This window comes from Neomonachus schauinslandi, chromosome 6 (assembly GCF_002201575.2).
Source record: "Neomonachus schauinslandi chromosome 6, ASM220157v2, whole genome shotgun sequence".
In the NCBI taxonomy this organism is placed as follows: domain Eukaryota; kingdom Metazoa; phylum Chordata; class Mammalia; order Carnivora; family Phocidae; genus Neomonachus; species Neomonachus schauinslandi.
In genome coordinates this window covers 123,637,183-123,657,303 of record NC_058408.1, presented here as the reverse complement: position 1 = coordinate 123,657,303, position 20,121 = coordinate 123,637,183, and the positions used below count along the sequence as shown (strand labels likewise).

The 20,121-nt window shown below is 34.8% G+C and overlaps 1 protein-coding gene and 1 pseudogene across 1 annotated transcript in view; both read right to left on the bottom strand.

Moving 5' to 3' along the window:
* The window catches only part of LCOR (ligand dependent nuclear receptor corepressor), a 39,103-nt gene extending 21,466 nt beyond the window's left edge, over window positions 1–17,637 (bottom strand). Inside the window, exons 1-3 of the mRNA XM_021699619.1 lie at window positions 17,609–17,637; window positions 11,734–12,021; window positions 8,733–8,826 (exon numbers count right to left, since the gene is read on the bottom strand). Of these exons, the coding sequence (XP_021555294.1) occupies window positions 8,733–8,826; window positions 11,734–11,971 (332 nt within the window). The 5' untranslated portion in view covers window positions 11,972–12,021; window positions 17,609–17,637. The remainder of the gene's footprint in view (window positions 1–8,732; window positions 8,827–11,733; window positions 12,022–17,608) is intronic.
* Window positions 17,638–19,781: 2,144 nt separating this feature from the next.
* Window positions 19,782–19,881, bottom strand: LOC123325146 (annotated as a pseudogene).
* Window positions 19,882–20,121: the final 240 nt, after the last annotated feature.

Below are 20,121 nucleotides of genomic sequence, written 5' to 3'. Positions count from 1 at the left end.
ACTTTCCCATCCTGCTCCTTACCCCCGCCCCCCATCTCCTTCATAACATTTAGGGCACACAGCTACAGGGCTAATGTCTGTTTTTTCAAAAGGCAACTGTGAGTTTATTTGGGAACAAGAGAGAGAGGACATGCAGACAATTTCCTCTATTTTCCCTTCAGTCACCATGTTCACAAATCCTGTAAGTCTCAAGGACAGAATGAATAAAAAAAAAACTAAGACAACTTTGGAGGTCTGCATTCCTTGTACCAGAATTATACTTCTTTCCTTTTCAATAGAGCTTGAAAGCAATCAATTTTTTAAGCCCCTATAATATAGCTTAATAGTCTTCAAAATGGGCTGTTTGGCTAAAGCCATTAAGTTTCTAATAACACTGGCCTGACCATAGTATTAATGAAGACCTAATTACAATGGAAAGGTTACAAGGAAAACAATTTTTGATATCTTCAATGAAGGTCAAAATTTAACCTATAAGTTTCAATGTCTTCCATAAAAGATTAAGTGGAGCAATTCAGTCTATTGCCATATTCTATCACCAATGACAGCAACCTGAATATATAGAAAAGGATGGCTCATACAAAAACAACCTCTAGCATTTAAAGAAAGAATAATTACAAAAGCAAAAATATGTGGTTCAAAATTAAATCTACAGAGACAATAGCTATTAAAGAAAACGACACCAAACAGTCACTTATCTGCTATAACCACTCAAAACAATTTCAGGTTCTGACATTGGGTTGACTCATTAATTTGTTTTAAAAAAATAACTAACTGAATCCAAGCTTCACTATTATGGGTAAATGAAATATAAGAGAATCACAAAGGCTTAGAACCAGGCCTTGCACCATGTGCTTACTTGGGCAGGGGGAGAACACATAGCTCACTAGCAGCTCAAAGGTTACTAAGTACTGCCTAATGACAGAAGGTAGTTATGATATGGGCCTTTGCAGGTAGTCATTTTTAGTCTAATTTAGAGTTCTCTCCAGAAAATTGGGACAAAACTTCTCATTGTGCCTTATTGTTTTACTATCTGATCCCATATAGCTCATATTATAGCTCAGGTAAAATGTTGGGGAATGAAAATGCCAATTGGTTGAGGTAATGGTTTATATAAGATAACCAGAGTTCTAAAAGCACTTCAATATTGTAAAGTAAAAGTGTACCAAATAAAGCTAATACACACTTCACACTTGTTGAGCTTGCTCACCAGAACTGAACAGTAATTAACTTCACATAAGGACCCCTATTATCACACAAAGCCTTACTCATATTCATGATCTGCTGCAGCAAAGGTTTATCAAGCAACACCTAAACTTCAGAGTAACAACAAACTTAATATTAAAAAGTATTATACACAAATATAAATTATGTTTCTTGAAAGAGAGACCTTTGTCCTTCATGGTATTTGGGGAGCAGAAAAAAGTGTATAGCTCATCACAAACATAGTTCAGAGTCACTAGAAAGCCTACTGAACAAAGTAATATAGTATATTACATTACTATCAAGCTTCATGACTCAACTGTCTGAAAAATGAGAAAGCTAATGATAAACATACCAACTAGATATTCTTCCACAGGATTATTCAGTATTTTTGACTTTACAGTGCCATAGCATATCTATTCTATAATATCAATGTTCTCTCATTTAAAAAACAAAACAAAACAAAAAAACCCTCAAGAATTGATTTTCAACACATTATCTCCTAACATCAGTTTGAGTAATGTCATCATCTGCCTACTGGAGAATGAGAGGAGAAAAGGCTTTTGTGACAAAGACAGCTGTGAACTATACCTTCCCATACCATAAAAATGGTCAACTGTTGTTTGGGCCATGCAAAACTCTGATAAGCAGAAATTAAGCATGCGAATAGACCAATCTCTATTACACATTTATCAGGACGTCCCCAAACTAGAATATCTACACTGAAAGTGCCAATACAGAACAGTGGCAAATCAAGAGAGAAATCAAATATTAAAAGATCACTGCGGCACCAAGACTGACAGCCAGCCATGTGATGAGCCACCTCCGAGAAATACATGGTATAATGGAACTCTGAACACAAAATTTAACATTAAAAGTGCACCTGAATATTACCAACTAACTTTACAAAACCTACAATAAGGTAAAATATATATCTTTTGAAATATTCAGCAGCTTTCTGTATTTTTTTTTTAAAGATTTTTTTTTGAGAGGCTCATGAAATTTAAAAGGGACCACTATCTAGTTTCAACCATGCTTCACAAAACAATAATGGCTATTTTATATTGCAGTTACCAATGTAATGCAATTAGTGCTTTAAAATAATCTACACTCAAAAAAGAAAAAAAAAAAAAAAAAGAGACCGACCGACCTTTGGAGGAAATATGCTTATTCAAAAGCTTCTTGGAAAAGAAAATTTACCTGAATATCAAGTCATGACTGATCTCAAGTGTAATGTTTAAAAGCTTCACAGACATGAATATTACAATCTTCAGGTCTCAGGACTTTTAATCTGAGAAAGTTTAGAGTTTGGTTTGTTTTTAAATTCACTTTCTAACCAAAACAAATAATAGAAGTACTCAAATTTTCACTATTTACAAGTCTCAGCCTACAATCTGAAATGACACAATACAAGTTCTCTTATTTAAACTGCAGCATTAAAGGGTAGGCACACCATTCTTCTGCTGCTCGATTGTCATCCACTGAAACACACATAGAAAATATTTATGTTAGTAAAATGATCACTCCATGTACACTACAATGACAAAATTTACATAACTCATACATCACTTTATAGACTACCACACAGGATTAAACCTCTCTGAACAGTAAAACTACAAAAGTTGAACTTTTAGGGCCAGATTTTTAAATGGGCCTTTAATGATGCCTTTCTGAGAGGGGATAAAAGCAAGCACAAATTAATTGCTCAAAGGACCTTTTTGCAGCAATCTGGGCTACCAAATACCCCAAACGTCAAGCGAAAAGGTACCATGGCTGCAATTAATTGTGTGTGACAAATTACTGAGTGTGGAACAAAGGAGGCATTCCTTCACAAGCTTAGCCCTTTGCTTTCAGCAAACTTTCTACAACTTCCTTCAACTGCAGATGAAAACCATATATTTCATAAAATATTTTTATTGCAACTTCTAGCTAGGCTAGAAAATATTGCAGAGTCATATACTGCTCTGAACCCAAGCTCCTTTTTCTGTTGAGACTAGAAAGCTAAGAGAAACAGGCTCAGTCATCCACGGATTAAACTGCTACACAAAATAACCAAATCAAAAGAGGAATCCAAGCCCAGGCTATGTCAAGAATGAGCAGTGCATGTATTTCAATAACAGCAATGGTGTGCCTAACCTTTGAACACATAGGTTGCTGAGGGAAAACTATCCTTTACCTAATTAACTGCTCCAAAGTTGCCAGGCAAGAATTTATGCCTTGGGAATATTGGACCTACTTCTCTTCAATCTCTTAGTATCCATCTGAAATCATCAGCCTCAATTTAATGCTCCAAGTTTTATTTTATTTTACACAAAAACTCTAAAGACTTTTTGTTTGTTTTTGGTTAAGCATTTAGAAGGGCCTGACCACCTTTCTCAGCAGATTAGATAGGGTGTATGTGGTGTGGATTTTGTTTTTGCACCAACAGTAATTTTAATTTGGTCACAAGGCAAAATTAAATTTCATGGGCTTTATTTATCACTTATTCTTGCAAAAAACTGTAGGAAATAAATATTCTGAATTTAATTACTGTAATTTGAAAAGCCCATCTCAAAAAAAGCTTAGATGCTCTTCATGGAGTGCTTATATAAACATGATCTGAAAAGTCCTGAACTGTGTGCTAAATAACCATAAAAATCAGCTAAATATCAGAAAAAGTTAAGTAGGGGATAGAATGCAGGATGCGAGAGAAAAGAAAAGAAAAAGAAAGAAAGAAAAAAGAAAGAAAGAAAGAAAGTTGAAAGCAACAAATTAAATAAAAACTAAAAAAACAACCCACCCCCCCCCTTGTTCTAGTATCTGGATTAAAAGAGAAATTCTGAGCTTGATTGCTGATTGAACTATCATTAGATGTGAAATGCAACCTAAATCATATTAGGTTACCTTGGGGTTGTGTTTTTTTTTCTCTCACCACAAACATGGATCCTTCATTCATGTGGATATTTGGGCAGACTACTGAGGCTGTAAAATCTAGACACCACTTTGCAATATTATAATTACTTAAACACACTTCTTTCCTTACTTCTCCCTTTCCCCAATAAACAGATCTTGAATATTTTAAACTAGTTGCTGCAACGACATCCAGTCGTTAGTTAGCACATGATCAAATCTGTAAAAGGTTTTAAGAATACAAAGAAACTTAGTTTGTTAAAATGAGGCATCCTCTATTGTTTTATGTAATGTACCCTGACTGCTCCTGAGTAAGAACGGAGCTCGTCCTCCATGAGATAAGGCTATATCCTCACTTGTTGGTGAGACCAAATTCTACCCTTAGAAAATACCAAATAAAATTACAGCAAAGGTAGTGTTACAAAGTAATTAACCAAAGCATTTCTGAAGGTAGTGTGTGCACATTTTCCACCTCCTTTCCCTCTGGGTGAGCACTAAACAGATTGCTGATTTGTTAAGTAAATTTAATAGTGAGAAGAAAATCATAAAATGTAAATTGACCTAAATAATTATGTATCACTGAATAACCAAATTTCTTAAATTCAAAGGTTCATTGTTCCTAGGATTTTTTTTAGTTTAATCCTTCAATTAGTTGAAATGTAGAAGAGAAACACGAATGATTTTATAAGATGGCTTTCCAATTTGTAATGATAAAGCTCCCAGTATGACAGAGGTGGTTTCTAAAAGGGGGCTTTTTTCTTTTCTTTTCTTTTCTTTTTTAAATAAAGGCAAATATAACTTAAGAAAAAAAAAGAAAGAAAAGCATGCAGGCTCTACAGGCAAGGAGTCCACTTCCATGTATCTGTTCTCTGTGAGGTAACTCAATTCTCTTTTGTAGAGAAACATGCAAAAAGGCCAAACAATATCCCGAGCCATACTGCACATGAAAATTTTAAAATATGCAACATTCAGAATGCACCTTTCACCTCTGTACACACAAGTCAATGCGAAATCTGCAAAGAAACAAGTGTCACAGTAAATGGAGTCAGGTGTAAGCAATGATAGCTGAACAATGCAGTAGTGCTCACCCAGTTTGTACAGTAATTGGCACTCTACAGTATTCCTACTCATTTTTTGATTCATTTGCACTTTGTGCTGCCTCTCCCTGTGGATCTAATTCAATCTTTACAGAAACATCTGGCCCCTCCGACCTCATTAATTTCATCTTTTTCTTTGGAGGGTTTTTCAAAGTGCCCAGCCTCTCCTTTACTTTGTACTCCAGTGTACTGTGGGGAATCCCATAAATACTCTGAGCTTTGGAAACACTCATTTTTCCACTCATAACCACTGAGATTGCTTCCTCCAGTATCTCACTGTTGTACTGTCTGTAACGCCCTCTTTTCTTCCGAGGCTGCTTGGAACCAGGGTCTCCTTCTTGATCCGATGTGGGATATGGCTGTCCAGAGGTAGACTGCTCAGCATCTGAGCCCCAAGAATCGGGTCCAGCATCTAACATGCTTTTTCTATTTTGTTTTGGAAGAATAGCCCTTAACTTTTTACTAAGCGCGCTCTCCGTTTGTGAACCCATTACCAAAGAGCTATAGCTGTACTGATCACCAGTGCGAGACTCCCAAGAAAGATCCATTCCTCGAACTTGTGGTATCTTTAAATCTACAGGAGATGCATGGCTCGCATCCTTTTTTCCATCTTGTTTTGCTTGAAGTGCCATTTTTGGAAAGGCAGAGTTTTCTGCAAGAAAAGGAAGGTCACTGATGTTGCTGAGTGCACCATTTCCCCTGAACTTCATACGGCTGAGGTTGAACTCATAATGTGGTTTTGCCCAAGAGGCTTCCCTGGATAATATTAAGTGTTGTCCATGATTCTGTAATCCAGATGGCCCAAGGCTGGCAGCTGTGGACAATTGGTTTCTGCTCAGTAGTTCTTCACTAATCTGCAGGGATCGAGCCAATGGAACTTTGAGTGATGTGGAGTGTCCAAAACCTTCCCTGGTTCCATCCTGTAAGCTTCTTGGAGGTACCCCATCACCACTCCGAAGTCCGTCTGGGCGGTACTGGCTGGGTCTCCCAGGTCGCCTAATTGGATGGAAGGAAACTGATGTGAGCAGGACTTGCACAGGTAGGGAGGGATGGGTGAGGGGACCACTCCTTTATTAGAAGGCCTTGCTTGGGTAACATCACTTTGTGTTATTTATTTATTTTTCTCTAAAATTAAAAAAAAAGGTGGTCTCGGCAGTTAGTTTTAGAACTTGTTCACAAAAAAAGAAAAAGGAAAAAAGAAAAAAAAAACCCAGGAGCTTTTTGGGCAAAGAAAAATTAAACCTGTCAGCTGGTCTCTGGTTGGGTTCACAAATTTTCGGAGAAAAAGTTTCGCGCAACTGTCTGAAAATAGCACCTTAATTATTAATTACAAAGTAATCATCAAGTCTCCATAGATCTACACACAATTGTGTTACCAATGTGACGTTACCACTAAACAAGTACAGTAATAAAAGAGTAAGCCAAATTATTTATTTTAATGTAACATATTCAACATTCATGACAACCAGCTATAAAACTGGAACCATTTACAGTGGTGGAACCCATAGATAATTACTCATTTATCCCACAAACAAGTTGATGTTCATTATCAAAACCAAACAAGTTCAAATAACATTTCTTATTTTGCTTGGGGAAAAAAAAATATGGCTACCAGCCCCAAGGGGAAAACCCAAACCAAAACAAACCAAAATACCCATCGCATTATAACTTACCACACTTCTTCATTTTAAAACACTATTAGTTGCAGACACATGAGTACCACTAATTTTCCACTTGAAATAATCCAATCTTTAAAGAAACTGCCCTTTGTTTTCCCCAAACTTTGTTCCTTAAGTTCTACTCAAAGTTATTACTGTCAGAGGTATGTAAGCAATTTGTAGTAGCAGTTTTCTTTAGTTAAAAGTGCCTCTTCTTAAAATATCAAATATAAATTTTGAAATTTTAAGTGGATAGCTCTCAAATAATATTTAAAAAGTCAACTATTTACACAAAGTTAATTCATAAGGTTTCCATTTTCACAATAGATAAATATTATCAATGATAAAACTGGTAACTGGTAAAGCATGCCCAAGGGTAATAATTACATTTACTAGGCACAAAAGTGGAACTTTGAAGAAATAATGATAAACCAGCTATGTTCTCCAAAAGTCTACAGGGATTCTGTGCTGTTATCAGTAAATAACATAATAAAGATAATAATTAATATTCAACTAAAAGATGGGCAGTCATATCGGTGCTTTTGTCTTCCAGAAAATCATACACATAAAAAACTCTTTCCATTCAGAGGGGTCAACCACAGCAACTTCAACCATATTATACATGGACTTGGTGGCCAAGTTTAAACTAAATCTTAAGCAAGGGATTCATTTATGCAAACCACACTTAGGCTTCTCCTACATGTGTTCTTAATTACACAATTCAAGTTTTCTGATATATAAATGGAATCCAATGATTTGGGACCACAATGACTTGTATCTAATATAAACTATAGTGAAAAGAAGGGCTTAAGAAAAAAAGATTAGTAAACTATGCAAACTGCATTAAATCAATAAGTTACTTTTAGACTGAATAAAGGAGGAGAGAAAAAGGAAATTGATGGAATTTTAGAGAAAATAAAGGCAGCATTTTAGAAGTCAGCAAAGGAATTCTTCAATTTGAAGGTAATTAAGAGAAAGTTGAAAAAGGTTAGTCCATTTAGTGTGTACTTATTCCTTTAACATCTAAACAACTTCCCTATGTTGGTATTCTAAAAGTTAAATGAACCTACATATTAACTAATTTAACTTACCAAAGTTACTTTTCATATATGAAGTTGATTTTTTGGTTACAACACAATTTTATGGAAATCCTTCCCAATATGGTATTTAAATGTCTTCATTAATACCTGACTTTTCTAAGTGGCTTATTTATACATGTAGAGGAGAATTAAGACAATTCTTACACTATAAAATTAGGTGGTCAGAAAATTCACTTTACTTTGCTAAGAGTTATCAAAACTGAGCATGTAATAATGTCTTGGTAGCATAAGATGATTATCCCAACATCTATAGTCTTAACCACTTAAAAAACAAAAAATACATACAATTACATTTTCTGAACTGCCACACAGAGTTAAAACTGCAGTTCAATCAACAAATGAAACCAAACCAAACCAAAACAAACAAAAAAATGAACAGCCTCCACATACCCACACACTCCATTAGAGATACCAAGTTAAGTACTGGAGCCCAATTTTCATTCAACAACTTCAGCACACATAATACTGCCTTACATCTGAACCCTGGAATTATTCAGGTTAGGTTTCCCCCTCTCAAACACTCAACAACAAAAAGGCCAAAGACATTCTTGCCATATTTTTATTCACTCACTATCTGTAGTGACCTGGCAAAACTGATCTACACTAGTCAATTCTGGACTTCACAGATTGTGTTTTTACTTGAGAGATGGACTAAGTAACTTACTAAAGGCCCACTTACAAGACTGTTCCTCTGAAGATTTTTTTAAAAACATATAATGGAGATTTGCATCAATCTTTGATAAATTGTTCCTATAAAACTGTGGAAGGCTACAAATATTTTCCCTTACCCGTTCCCTTGAGTACTGGAGCAGCCTGGAGAATGGCTCAGGGACGTGCTGCCAGCACACGGACTTTTCTTAGTGGACAGATCAAGTACACCGTCTGTAGAGACACAAACAAACACCTGAGGATATTAAAAACTAGGAACAAATGTGGACTGAATAGACCAAAAGTGACAAAGCAATAGGCCTAGTCAACCATGCAGATACACTAGCCATATATGTGAGTTAAGTCAATTCGTTAATAGAATCAGGATTATTTTCCCTCCTAAAGTGACACACATTTAGCAAAGCTTGTTATATCTAGTATCTCCAAGGGTTAAATATTTTATCAGTAGGGCAAAAGAAAAGGTACAGCATATCACTGAAGATGTTAGGATATAGCGAGATATTAGAAATCGCAGTTTACACAGTATGAAGTTCTGTAATAGAACTATTAGACTACATTTTCTAAATTTACCTTTATCAAAGCACGTGAGTTTTTAATGCCACATCATACAAATTATAAAACCAAATTCCTCAAGAGCTAAGTCTACCTGAAACACTATAAGTACATAAAAGTTGGATTTAGAAAATTTTACATAACACAAATCATTTTAAAATGTAAGTTTATATGGTTAAATTACAATATGTATATACAAAATATTCTGTAAAATGAATCAGATGTTAACTGTTTATAATTTTCATGTGTCCTAATTACTCTTCAGACACATCTGCAAAAAAATGTGTATTTGGATTCAATCTTTTGGAAAAAATCTGCAGAGATTCAAAATTCCCTTCTTGGTATCTATAAAGGCAAGGTTTTTAAATTAATAAGATATTACAAACTAGTGAGCAAAGTTTAGGGAAAGAAAGAAGAATGAAATAGTCTTGATACTGATGACAGCCTAGATGTTTAGCCATTTTTTTTTTTCTGTTAAAACATAGAATTAGAAGACCTTGTTTTCCCACAAAGACTTTGTTCCCTCATAGACATGTCTAAAAAGGAAAACTCCTCGTCTGGACAACTTTTAAAGCTGCCATTCTGTCCAAAATTAACAAAACAAGCTAATACTCCATGCTTCTGATTTTCAGTTGGTCAGCAGAGAGGACTTTCTATCTAGTTATGTTAAAAACTGCCCCAATATAGAACTAACATACGACTAGTGTCTGAAGACACTATCACTCCTGATTTCATGCTGTTAGAAATAAATATGTGACTGAGTTTGTAAACCCCAAATCCCACACTCATACAGACTAAGTGTTGTCCTTTAGGGTCACTAATATTTCTAAAAATATAACTGTAATCTTATAGAACAAAGTGTCCTATTAGACATCTTAACCCAATTAGACATCTAATAAGCAAATACACTGCTTAAAATATATCCAAAGACACTATTATTTAAAGACTTCCAAATCTGTCTAATCAAACAGGCAATATATTTTAAGTCTACTTAAATATACTAAATATACTGTGATTTCATTGCAAACACATGAGAAGTAATTTGGGAAATATTTTAAAAATTTTGTTTCACTTAAAGACTATACACTCTAATCCCGTCATCTAGCTTAAATTTCTGTTGACAAGAGCATACCGTCAGTACAACATATCTCTTAAGCATAGCACCAACTAGGAGTTAAATTAGACTAAGTAGCACCTTTATATACGTTAATCTCCACTATTAATACTTTAAATACAACCTCTATGCTGTCGTTCTCCTATTGTAAACCTTAAGTTTTTAATGCAATATTTTGAGCAAGGAGTTTTTAAATGAAAGCTACCAATCTTTGGTAAAGATAAACAAAAAGAAAAAGCACAGAAAAGCACAATTTTGCTTTTGGTAACCGAAAGTAAAAGTACACTGATTGATGTGAACATATGACAATGAGGGGTTCTACTAGGAAATCTCAGAATTCTGAGATTGTGATTGCTATTCATTACCCAGAAACAGGAAAAAAGCAAGAACTACTATTCAAAAATACATTTTTTAATAAACAACGAAAGCCAGTCCATTAAGTATAAATCCCTCTTAAATCACTTAAAATAAGCAAAAGAAAGTCCTTTCAAAGAGGTTCTTCATACAAATTAAACTTTTTGCAAAATGAACCTGTATTTCTCACCAATAAATCTACACATCTCATAACTTTCTGTACACTCTTATAAGATTTCTATGACAAGGAATCTCATTAGAACAGACATCACCAATTTACAATCTGTAATGGGTCAAGCAATGGCAGAATTGAAATGCTCACTTCATCTTTGTGAAATTAAAGGTAAAATGAGATCACAAAGCAACAAAAATATTTAATCTATTTAAGACAGTAAACTTTTCATAAATTCAAGAAATATGTGCTAAGCAAAACTGATAACCTCTTAAACCAAATTTTCCCTTAATTAGGATCCTCATCCAAAAATTAAAATTACCTTTTGGAAATATTCTAAGATTAGTTCATATTATAGCACATACACATGGATGTGTTTGTGTATTTATAAAATATTGAATACACTGAACCACCTGGTGTGTCTAATGTCTTCCTCATTATATCTAACCCCAGGAGTTTCTTTTTTAAAAATACAAACAATATACATTCTTGCCTTATAATTTCATTTGCAGTGTATAACTTCTACCTAATAAGACATATTTATTTCTCAGATAGGTGCTAATTCTAGAACACTGGTGGATAGGGGGAAAACTTAATTTTTCATAGGGGTTTTAAAAACAATGGCTATGGCAAAGTTTTGGAAAGTATAAAATATTTACATAAATATCAAGTAAATTAAAGATCAGTAACAACTGTATCCACCTAACTTTCCTGGGTGGTACATTAATCGTGACTATGAACTATTGATACGTAAGGTAGCCATTTTATCTGTATTTCTTCTCTATCACTGCAGAGTCAGGAATAATTTAAGAATCACATTAGTTTTTATCCTATTATTGTTACTGATGCCCTACTTGCCAATAATTTCTTTTCTCCCCAAATTAAAGTATTCTGATTGGACAGAGGAGACCTTGACATCAAACCATACCTTGTTCGCTAGGTTCTGACTGAGACTTTCTGACAGTAAGGTCCAGAGGTGAGTCTTGGTCAGCCATGAGAAGTTTGCTGAGCACAGGGTTCTGAGTAGTTGCAGCCGTGGGAGAGGTGGTGACTGGAGATGCTTTCGGCAGGCTTTGGTTCTTTGTGCTATTGGGCTGGCTGGGGTCCTGAGTAGAGCTATTTTTTGAGGTATATTCAGCAGCAAATTGTTGGATCATTCGCTGCATGATCTCACGGGCCACTAGGGGAATATTGGGGTCGGAGACCCAGGGACTGTCTGTAAACAAAGATTTATTTACTTTTAAATTGGGACAATGTACTAAAAAAAAAAAAAAAAAAAAGACAGCTTTCAAGCAAACATAAAATTTCATTTTATCTTTTTTCTTATAATGCAATATCTTAAAAGTAGTATTCCCTCTCAGAATTATATTTTTAATCTCTAAAAACTTGAGTTCCAGATTTTTAAAAATAAAATTTTCATAAAATCATTTCTAAACACCATCCCCTCAATATTATGAAATTAAATAAAGGGATAACAAATAGTATATCTTATGGGTAAGAATCACTTACCTGATACAGAAATCTCAAACCCTTCTTTTATGAAATAATTACCCCCCTGTTTACCACCTAGAGATCATTTCTGGTTTCTCCTAGACCTTTCCTCCTCAGCTACCTCTTCCTAAATTATTGAAGAATGGATTACTTAGTTCATGAGTGCTTAATTTACTTTCTGTTAAAGACTGAAGGCATATCAAAATTATAAAAGGAGATATTTAATATAAGATCCATGATAGACTGGGGCAATAACCTCCCATTTTCAGGCTCATCAGAATCACTTTGAGTGCTTATAAAAACAGACTGCTGGGTCCTATCCCCAGAGTCACTCATTCAGCAATTCTAGGGTGAGCTCAAGGACTGGCATTTCTAGTAAGTTTTTAGATGAAGCTGGTTGAGGGACCCCAATTTTAGAACCCCTAGGCCAGGAGTTTAAATGCCAAATCTCAAAAGCTTAAGCCCACATATTTTCCATGAGTTCTTTAAATACACTCTACCAATCATTAAACATAATAGCTACGGAAGTAATGAAATAAACACCTAAGTTATCAATTTCTAATCAATTTCTAATCAATTCAATTTTTAATTTTAAAACATAAAAATTCATTAACTCAAAGAACTTTTAGCACCGGAAGGGACCTTGAGGGTCAAATGGGGGAAAATAAAAGGGAAATGTTCCGTATAAATATGTCATCACACCTCCACCGTTACCACACTCTCAGGGAGGCTAAGCTTCTCAAGAGCAGAGATTATGTTTGTTTACCTCTGTATACTCAGCACCTAATCTTGCCTGGCATAAAGGATGCATTCATATTAGTTGAGTAATAAATGGATCAGTTAAATCAATCGATACTCATCAAGTTTTGTTTTTCTTTAGACAAATGAGATTAATGTGTCTAAAGAATAAGTGGCCTCTTCAAATTTGTATAGATGGTTAGTGGTAGAACCCTGATTAAAACTCTCCCCGTGGAGCACCTGGGTGGCTCAGTCGTTAAGCGTCTGCCTTCGGCTCAGGTCATGATCCCGGGGTGCTGGGATCGAGCCCCGCATCGGGCTCCCTGCTCTGCGGGAAGCCTGCTTCTCCCTCTCCCACTCCCCCTGCTTGTGTTCCCTCTCTCACTGTGTCTCTGTCAAATAAATAAATAAAATCTTTAAAAAATAAAAAAATAAAAATAAAAAAATAAATAAAACTCTCCCTGTGCTCTTAATATTCCTTCCACTTGTGACCTTTACTTCACCACACTTCAGAGATTTTAGAAGACAGTTCTCAGAAAACCTGAGTTTCCTTGGTCTTTTAAAGATTTAGCTATAGAAGGTAAATTACCCATAATACAGTTGGAGCTGGAAGGGAATTAGGTTGATTTATAAATTTAGATTATTACTATTAAAATCTAAAATCTCCACAGTAAACACACATACACATATCATCAAAACCTCATGGGACTCCTAAGAACAATTTTGTTTTTCCTGAAAGATAACATTCAATACCAGAAGATAATCTAAAGTCAGAATATTTAATTCTCTGAAGTCTAATAAGGTTTGCTTTAACAGTAACATTTCTGTTCTACTAACAAGTATTTCTAACCTGACATTTCTTCTCTATAGAGTATGCTAGATGGTTTAAGAATTAAGGTGTTCAATTAGGTAAGGTTCAGAAATTATTGCAACCACTGACAAGTTCCTTAAATGTTAATAAACATTTTAGCCACACACTGCCTTTTTGAAATCTCTCTATCCACTGAATATTCTTATTAATATTCATTTAGCTTTCCACTTAAGATCCATCCTCCAAATAATTTCAAGTTTTAATATATTAGTGTATCTTCTTATCCCCAGCAACTCATAAAGAAGAACGTTTCCAAATAGGAAGCAAAATGAATTTATGAGATGCCTGTGTTTAATTAGATTCATAAATATAATTAAAGAGATTTGTGAAGAGTCAGAGATTTTAGGATAAAGACCATAAATTGCTACCTCTGAGCTTTAAATGCCTGCAGTCTGTCTTGCCTCTTTTTTGAATGAAGAACATAATCATAAAACACAATTCATATTCACAAATTGATGACATCTCTACCATTTGAATTTCTACATCCTTTGAAGTTTCCTGAACACATTTCATTCTTTCACTTACTTAAAACACAACTTCTATAAACCTAGATATGCCTTGGGGAACATGCACAATGGAGTCAAGTAAAAACAACTAATCAAATCAAAATTAAAACTACAGGAAAACAAGTAAATGCTACATCACCAGCCACCTGTGTGTTTTTAAAAATGCAAATCTGGGGCGTCTGGGTGGTTCAGTCAGTTGAGCATCCAACTCTTGGTTTCAGCTCAGATTGTGATCTCAGGGTCATGAGACTGAGCCCCAAGTCGGGTCCACGCTCAGCATGGAGTCTGCTTGGGATTCTCTCCTCCTCCCTCTCCCTCCGCCTTTCCCCTCCACTCTTGTGCCTGTGTGCACGCATGCTCTCTCTCTCAAAATCTTAAATTTAAAAATAAATAATTTTTAAAAAAAAATCCAACTTTCAGGAAAGTATCAAATTTTCTAACAGAAGTGACAAAGCAAGCTGAAAGAATATGATAATGACAGTTGTAGAAGGTACACTGTTCGTAAGCTGCAATTTATTATAGAGTCCATATCACAAAAGCTTACTTTAATTGCATCTATGTCCCTACCTAGCTTATAGTACCTTTCATAATTATTTAAAACATAAAATTTTCAGGGTGCCCAGGTGGCTCAGTCAGTTAAGCATCTGACTCTTGATTTCAGCTTAAGTCATGATCTCACTGATCTTAAGCTGGGCATGAAGGCTGTTTAAGATTCTTTCTCTTCCGCTGCCCCGTCCCCCAAACAAAAAACATTCATTTGCAATACTCAGTAACAAGTAAATCCAAATCTCTGAGCTATTTATTTAAAAAAAAAATCCCCTTCAGACTAAATTGCCTGTCATATCTGTTCATGTTACACATTTTTGGTATAACCTGAAGAGTACTAATGGTCATCGTTAAGACATTTTCATGAAGATTAATACAATATCTAAAAATAACAATATTAATGCATAAAACAAGGAGGAAGGAACCTCAATAACAAAGCAATAGTTCTTTTTTCTGAGCATCATATGCCAGTATACAAATACACAAATTTAACTTTACATACAATTTCAGAGTATTCTCATCTCTTGAAGTCTACCCTAACACTGATTTGGAGGTAAAAATTCCCTCATGTGCCCAAAAGTTTGTTTAAATAAGAAAACTTTTAAGAACTTTAAGTTATTCCTACATGATAAGGGGACAGGACTAGCAGACAAAGCGGCTAGAATTCTCTTTAGGAATATGCTTATGATTGACCTTATTAACTCCCTGTAACCAAAGAGTAGATGAAAAGTTCTTTCTCCATGTATATTAGGGAGAGACCCATGACTCAGTACACATTCTAAAGTAGAGAAGAGCAGAGGAGCTGTAAAGATGTTTTATTTTGTTAATAAACTGACAGAACTGGGCACCTGGGTGGCTCAGTCGTTGGGTGTCTGCCTTTGGCTTGAGTCATGATCTTGGGGTCCTGGGATTGAGCCCTGCATCGGGCTCCCTGCTCGGTGGGAGGCCTGCTTCTCCCTCTCCCACTCCCCCAGCTTGTGTTCCCTCTCTTGCTGTCTCTCTGTCAAATAAATAAAAATTTTAAAAAACAAAAAATAAAAAAACTGACAGAACTGATCTGTCATTTACACTTTAAATGTGAATTACTTTAATAAAATAATCAATGTTTGTAAAACTAAGTCAATTACTATTTTGAACATAATTTTAGAATTCAGGATACTCTAAGGGGAAGATAAAGTGGGCATGGGAGCCTCAGTTGGGAGCTTTAGGTCAGAGGGTGCTAGAGAGATGAAAAGAGAAGTGAGGATGTACTAAAAGATTTAATTTTGCACAGGGATCTGATGGAAGGAAAAAAAGTGCCTCTGAAAACAATAATCTTCTTCACTCCTTAATTTTATTTGACCCCTAACTTCATACTCCATTTTGAAAATACTGACCACACTAAGCAGAACATCAGTTGGTCTCCAACTGTAAACCAATGAGAATAGCACTTATCAGACTTTCAACCAGTGTATAGGTAAAAATCACCCTTCTAACTTTGGAGGGAAGTAGGAAATTCCCACGAGCACGAGAGGTGTAAACTAGAACATATAAAAAAATATTAAAGAAAGCAGAATCACTGAGTCTGCTGAAGATTAAATAAGGAATATTCAGGATTATGAGGAGTTTGTAGGAAACTTTTTTAGAACTTCTCACAGTAATTTCCATCTTGGAACTAAAGGAAAGACATAACTAAGGAATACAAATCCATTTAGAAAGAATTTCTTGAAGGTAAAGATTTCACTAGAATGGATCACGGAGGGAAGCATCCTGAAGGTCTTGACTGATGGCAATTATGCTTTGTGAACAGAGAAAAGAAATGTGAAACATGTCTACAAAAGTTTCAAGAAGAAAGAAAAGCTGAAATATCTAAGAGGTAGAGCTATTAAATACCACCTCCAACATATGGGGTATAAGTTTTACTATATAATAATGAATTTCTTTCTCCAATTTTAATAATCCAATGAAATTTGAGTGAAGACTATATCAAGGAAGAAATGCTTGCAAATCTAATTTTAAGATATAACTTAACCTCTTCTTTACAAATGAATTTCAGTGAGGAATTACTGAAATTTTATTTTAAAAGTTGGGTTTTATGGGTTTTTTTTTTTTTTTTTTTTTTTAAAGAAAGTTTTAATTTTTTTTTTAAGATTTTATTTATTTATTTGAGACAGAGAGAACGAGAGAGAGAGAGCACATGAGAGGGGGGAGGGTCAGAGGCAGAAGCAGTCTCCCTGCCGAGCAGGGAGCCCGATGCGGGACTCGACCCAGGGACTCCAGGATCATGACCTGAGCCGAAGGCAGTCGCTTAACCAACTGAGCCACCCAGGCGCCCGGGTTTTATGGTTATCTGTGATTAAAACTGTAACTATGTAAGAATATTTGTCTGAGAAAACACTGCACTGTTGAAACCTTAGAATTTTCAGACATTCATAATACTTTCAGGAACTATTTAACGAATAAAATCTTACAAGACACAATCACTTCAGAATGAAAAGGAGGGAGAGGGGTTGCCTTACCCTATTCCAAATTTAACTTGACCAAAGGAATATAAAGTATATTATCAATAAAGATAAATATTTTTTAAAGTGACTTTTAAAAAATGACATTAAAATTAAGGAAATTAATATAAGACAAGCAGATGCTAAACGCCATTCTTCGCTAGAACCAACCTTTTCTATAAAAGACTGCATTGAGGAACTCTTCTGCTTGTCTCTCGAATCGAATGATTTTTGCTTGCTCTTGTTTAAGCAGAGCTTCTTGCCCAGCTCCCGAAGCTGGTTCATCCAGACCGACTAAGTGTCCCTGTAAAAATATTTGGTGAAATATTTGCACAAAGATCTTTCCCCATTCAGTATCAAAAGCACAGATGCAAAATCAAAGACAAATGTTAGTAACAGATAAGACAAATCAGTTTAATACAATTAAAATATTTTAAAACTTCAAATCAGAATAAAAGTTATCTCCACAAAAAGCAAAGTGAATGTAAAAATACACTTCGGGTGGTTTTTATTTATCTTATGAATTATGTTTAAAATTTACAGATAAACTCTAATTAAGCTAATACTACTAAAGGAAAATTTTTCTTGAGCATTCAAATATAACGGTTCTTATTACACTATACAGCAACAGTTCACACACAATTCAACTCAGACAAAAAGATACCTTAAACCCTAAATATTATTTGAGAATCATGTTTGCTCTCCAAATTCAAAATGTTTTTTCCAGATACAAAACAAAGATTTTTAAAAGGGCCATAAGAAGGGAAAACTCAGGATGTGAGGGCGATCTGGCTGCGACATCTGTCACCCCATTGATCGCCAGGGTTGATTCGGCTGATTTGGCTGGCTAGGCGGGTGTCCCCTTCCTCCCTCACCGCTCCATGTGCGTCCCTTCTGAAGCTGCGCACTCGGTCGAAGAGGATGACCTTCCCCGATAGAGGGGGACCGTTCTTCGGTCAAGGGTATACGAGTAGCTGCGCTCCCCTGCTACAACCTCCAAACAAGCTCTCAAGAAGGGAAAACTCAAAGAGAAAGTTATCTAAATTTATAATTCTGTCCCTAGAATACTATTTCATAAACTATAGCTTTCAAATGTTTAGAGTTGTGAAATTAATAGGTTAAAACTGGCTCTGGAAAAAAGACTTTAAAAATAGAGTGCATCGCGTGTTCTAAAGGTAAACGTTTCTATTTACGCTTAAAAATGTTTACAATATAAAAATTTAAGTCCTGTTCAGAAAGTTTCAAAATGCTGAACTGACTCGTCCCAAACATTCCCAGAATCTGTTCTCAGACTGCAGGAGCACTAGACTAGGTTGTTAATGCTTTGTACTTATTTCCACTCTTGTAGCTAATAAACAGGAAACTATGATAATAGAAAATAAAAGTGTAAAGAAAAGCAAAGTACATGTTTAACGTGTTAAGTTCCAGCGCATATAATTTACTTCAAATCGCTGCAATGTATTGTCATATGCATTTACTTATGTCGTGGAAAACTTAAAAGTCCATTTCTAAATAAGAAAATGAGGACATGCCTTGACACAATGAAAAGGAAGTAATAAACAAGACACTGAAAGAATGTTATAATCCACAAACAATTTTCTTAAAGATTTCAAATACACCCAATGACATTTGCAACCGGCTTTTTATGATTCCATCATCCAAACTGTGTTGATAGCACAACCAAAAGAGTATTTTGCAAAGACACATTTAGCATCAATTATATATTACAAATAGTTTAATATGAAGAACTCTCTTGCATAATCAAATTAAAATAATCATCCCATATAACTTCTATATTAGACATATTAAGTCTGCCACAAAAAAGAAAATATTGTGTTATAAATCATTATGAAAACAAACCTTTACTATAGTTGTATTTGCCAACATTCTCTTTTGCAGCCTAAAGAAATTAAGTAACTTTTTAAAATGAATCACAAAATAATGTATTTTTGATACAGATTTAATATCTAAAAGGTATTAGGAATAGATACTAATTAAAGAGTCCAATAAAATCCTCAACTATCATTGTTTAGTGATTTTTAAAATGAGACATTACATGTATGAACTGTACTTAACTCCTTAGTCTTATATTCAGTCAGTTCAGTCAGACTTTGAGCAGAATGTCTGTATTTATTTTTCATGTTTAGAAAATCTTAGAGAAGATGTTAGTTGAAGGATGCATTGTACAGTGTAGTTTCAGTGAATGATTCTACATACACATTTACAAAACCGTGTATTTTTCCCCCAAGTTTTTATTTAAATTCCTGCTAGTTAATATACAGTATAATATCAGGTGTAGAATTTAGTGATTCAACACTTACATACAACACCCGGTGCTCATCACAAAAATGCTTCACAAATTTGCGTGTCATCCTTGCACAGGGGCCATGCTAATCTTCTCTGTATCATTCCAATTTTAGTATATGTGCTGCCGAAGCGAGCACAGAACACCTATATTTCAACCATGTTTAATGTTGCATTCAGTCTACTGTCTTACTAAATCAACTCATAGAAACTAACATAGCACTCAGTAAGGGAGGTGCTACCTGTTTTTTCTTGAATTAAACAATTTTAACCAATTTTATCAACCTGGACTCTGAAACATACAGATAACTTTCAGTTAGCTCATATTAATTACAGTCACACCTATTTGTTTTGTTTTTGAATAGTTTTACTAAGACATA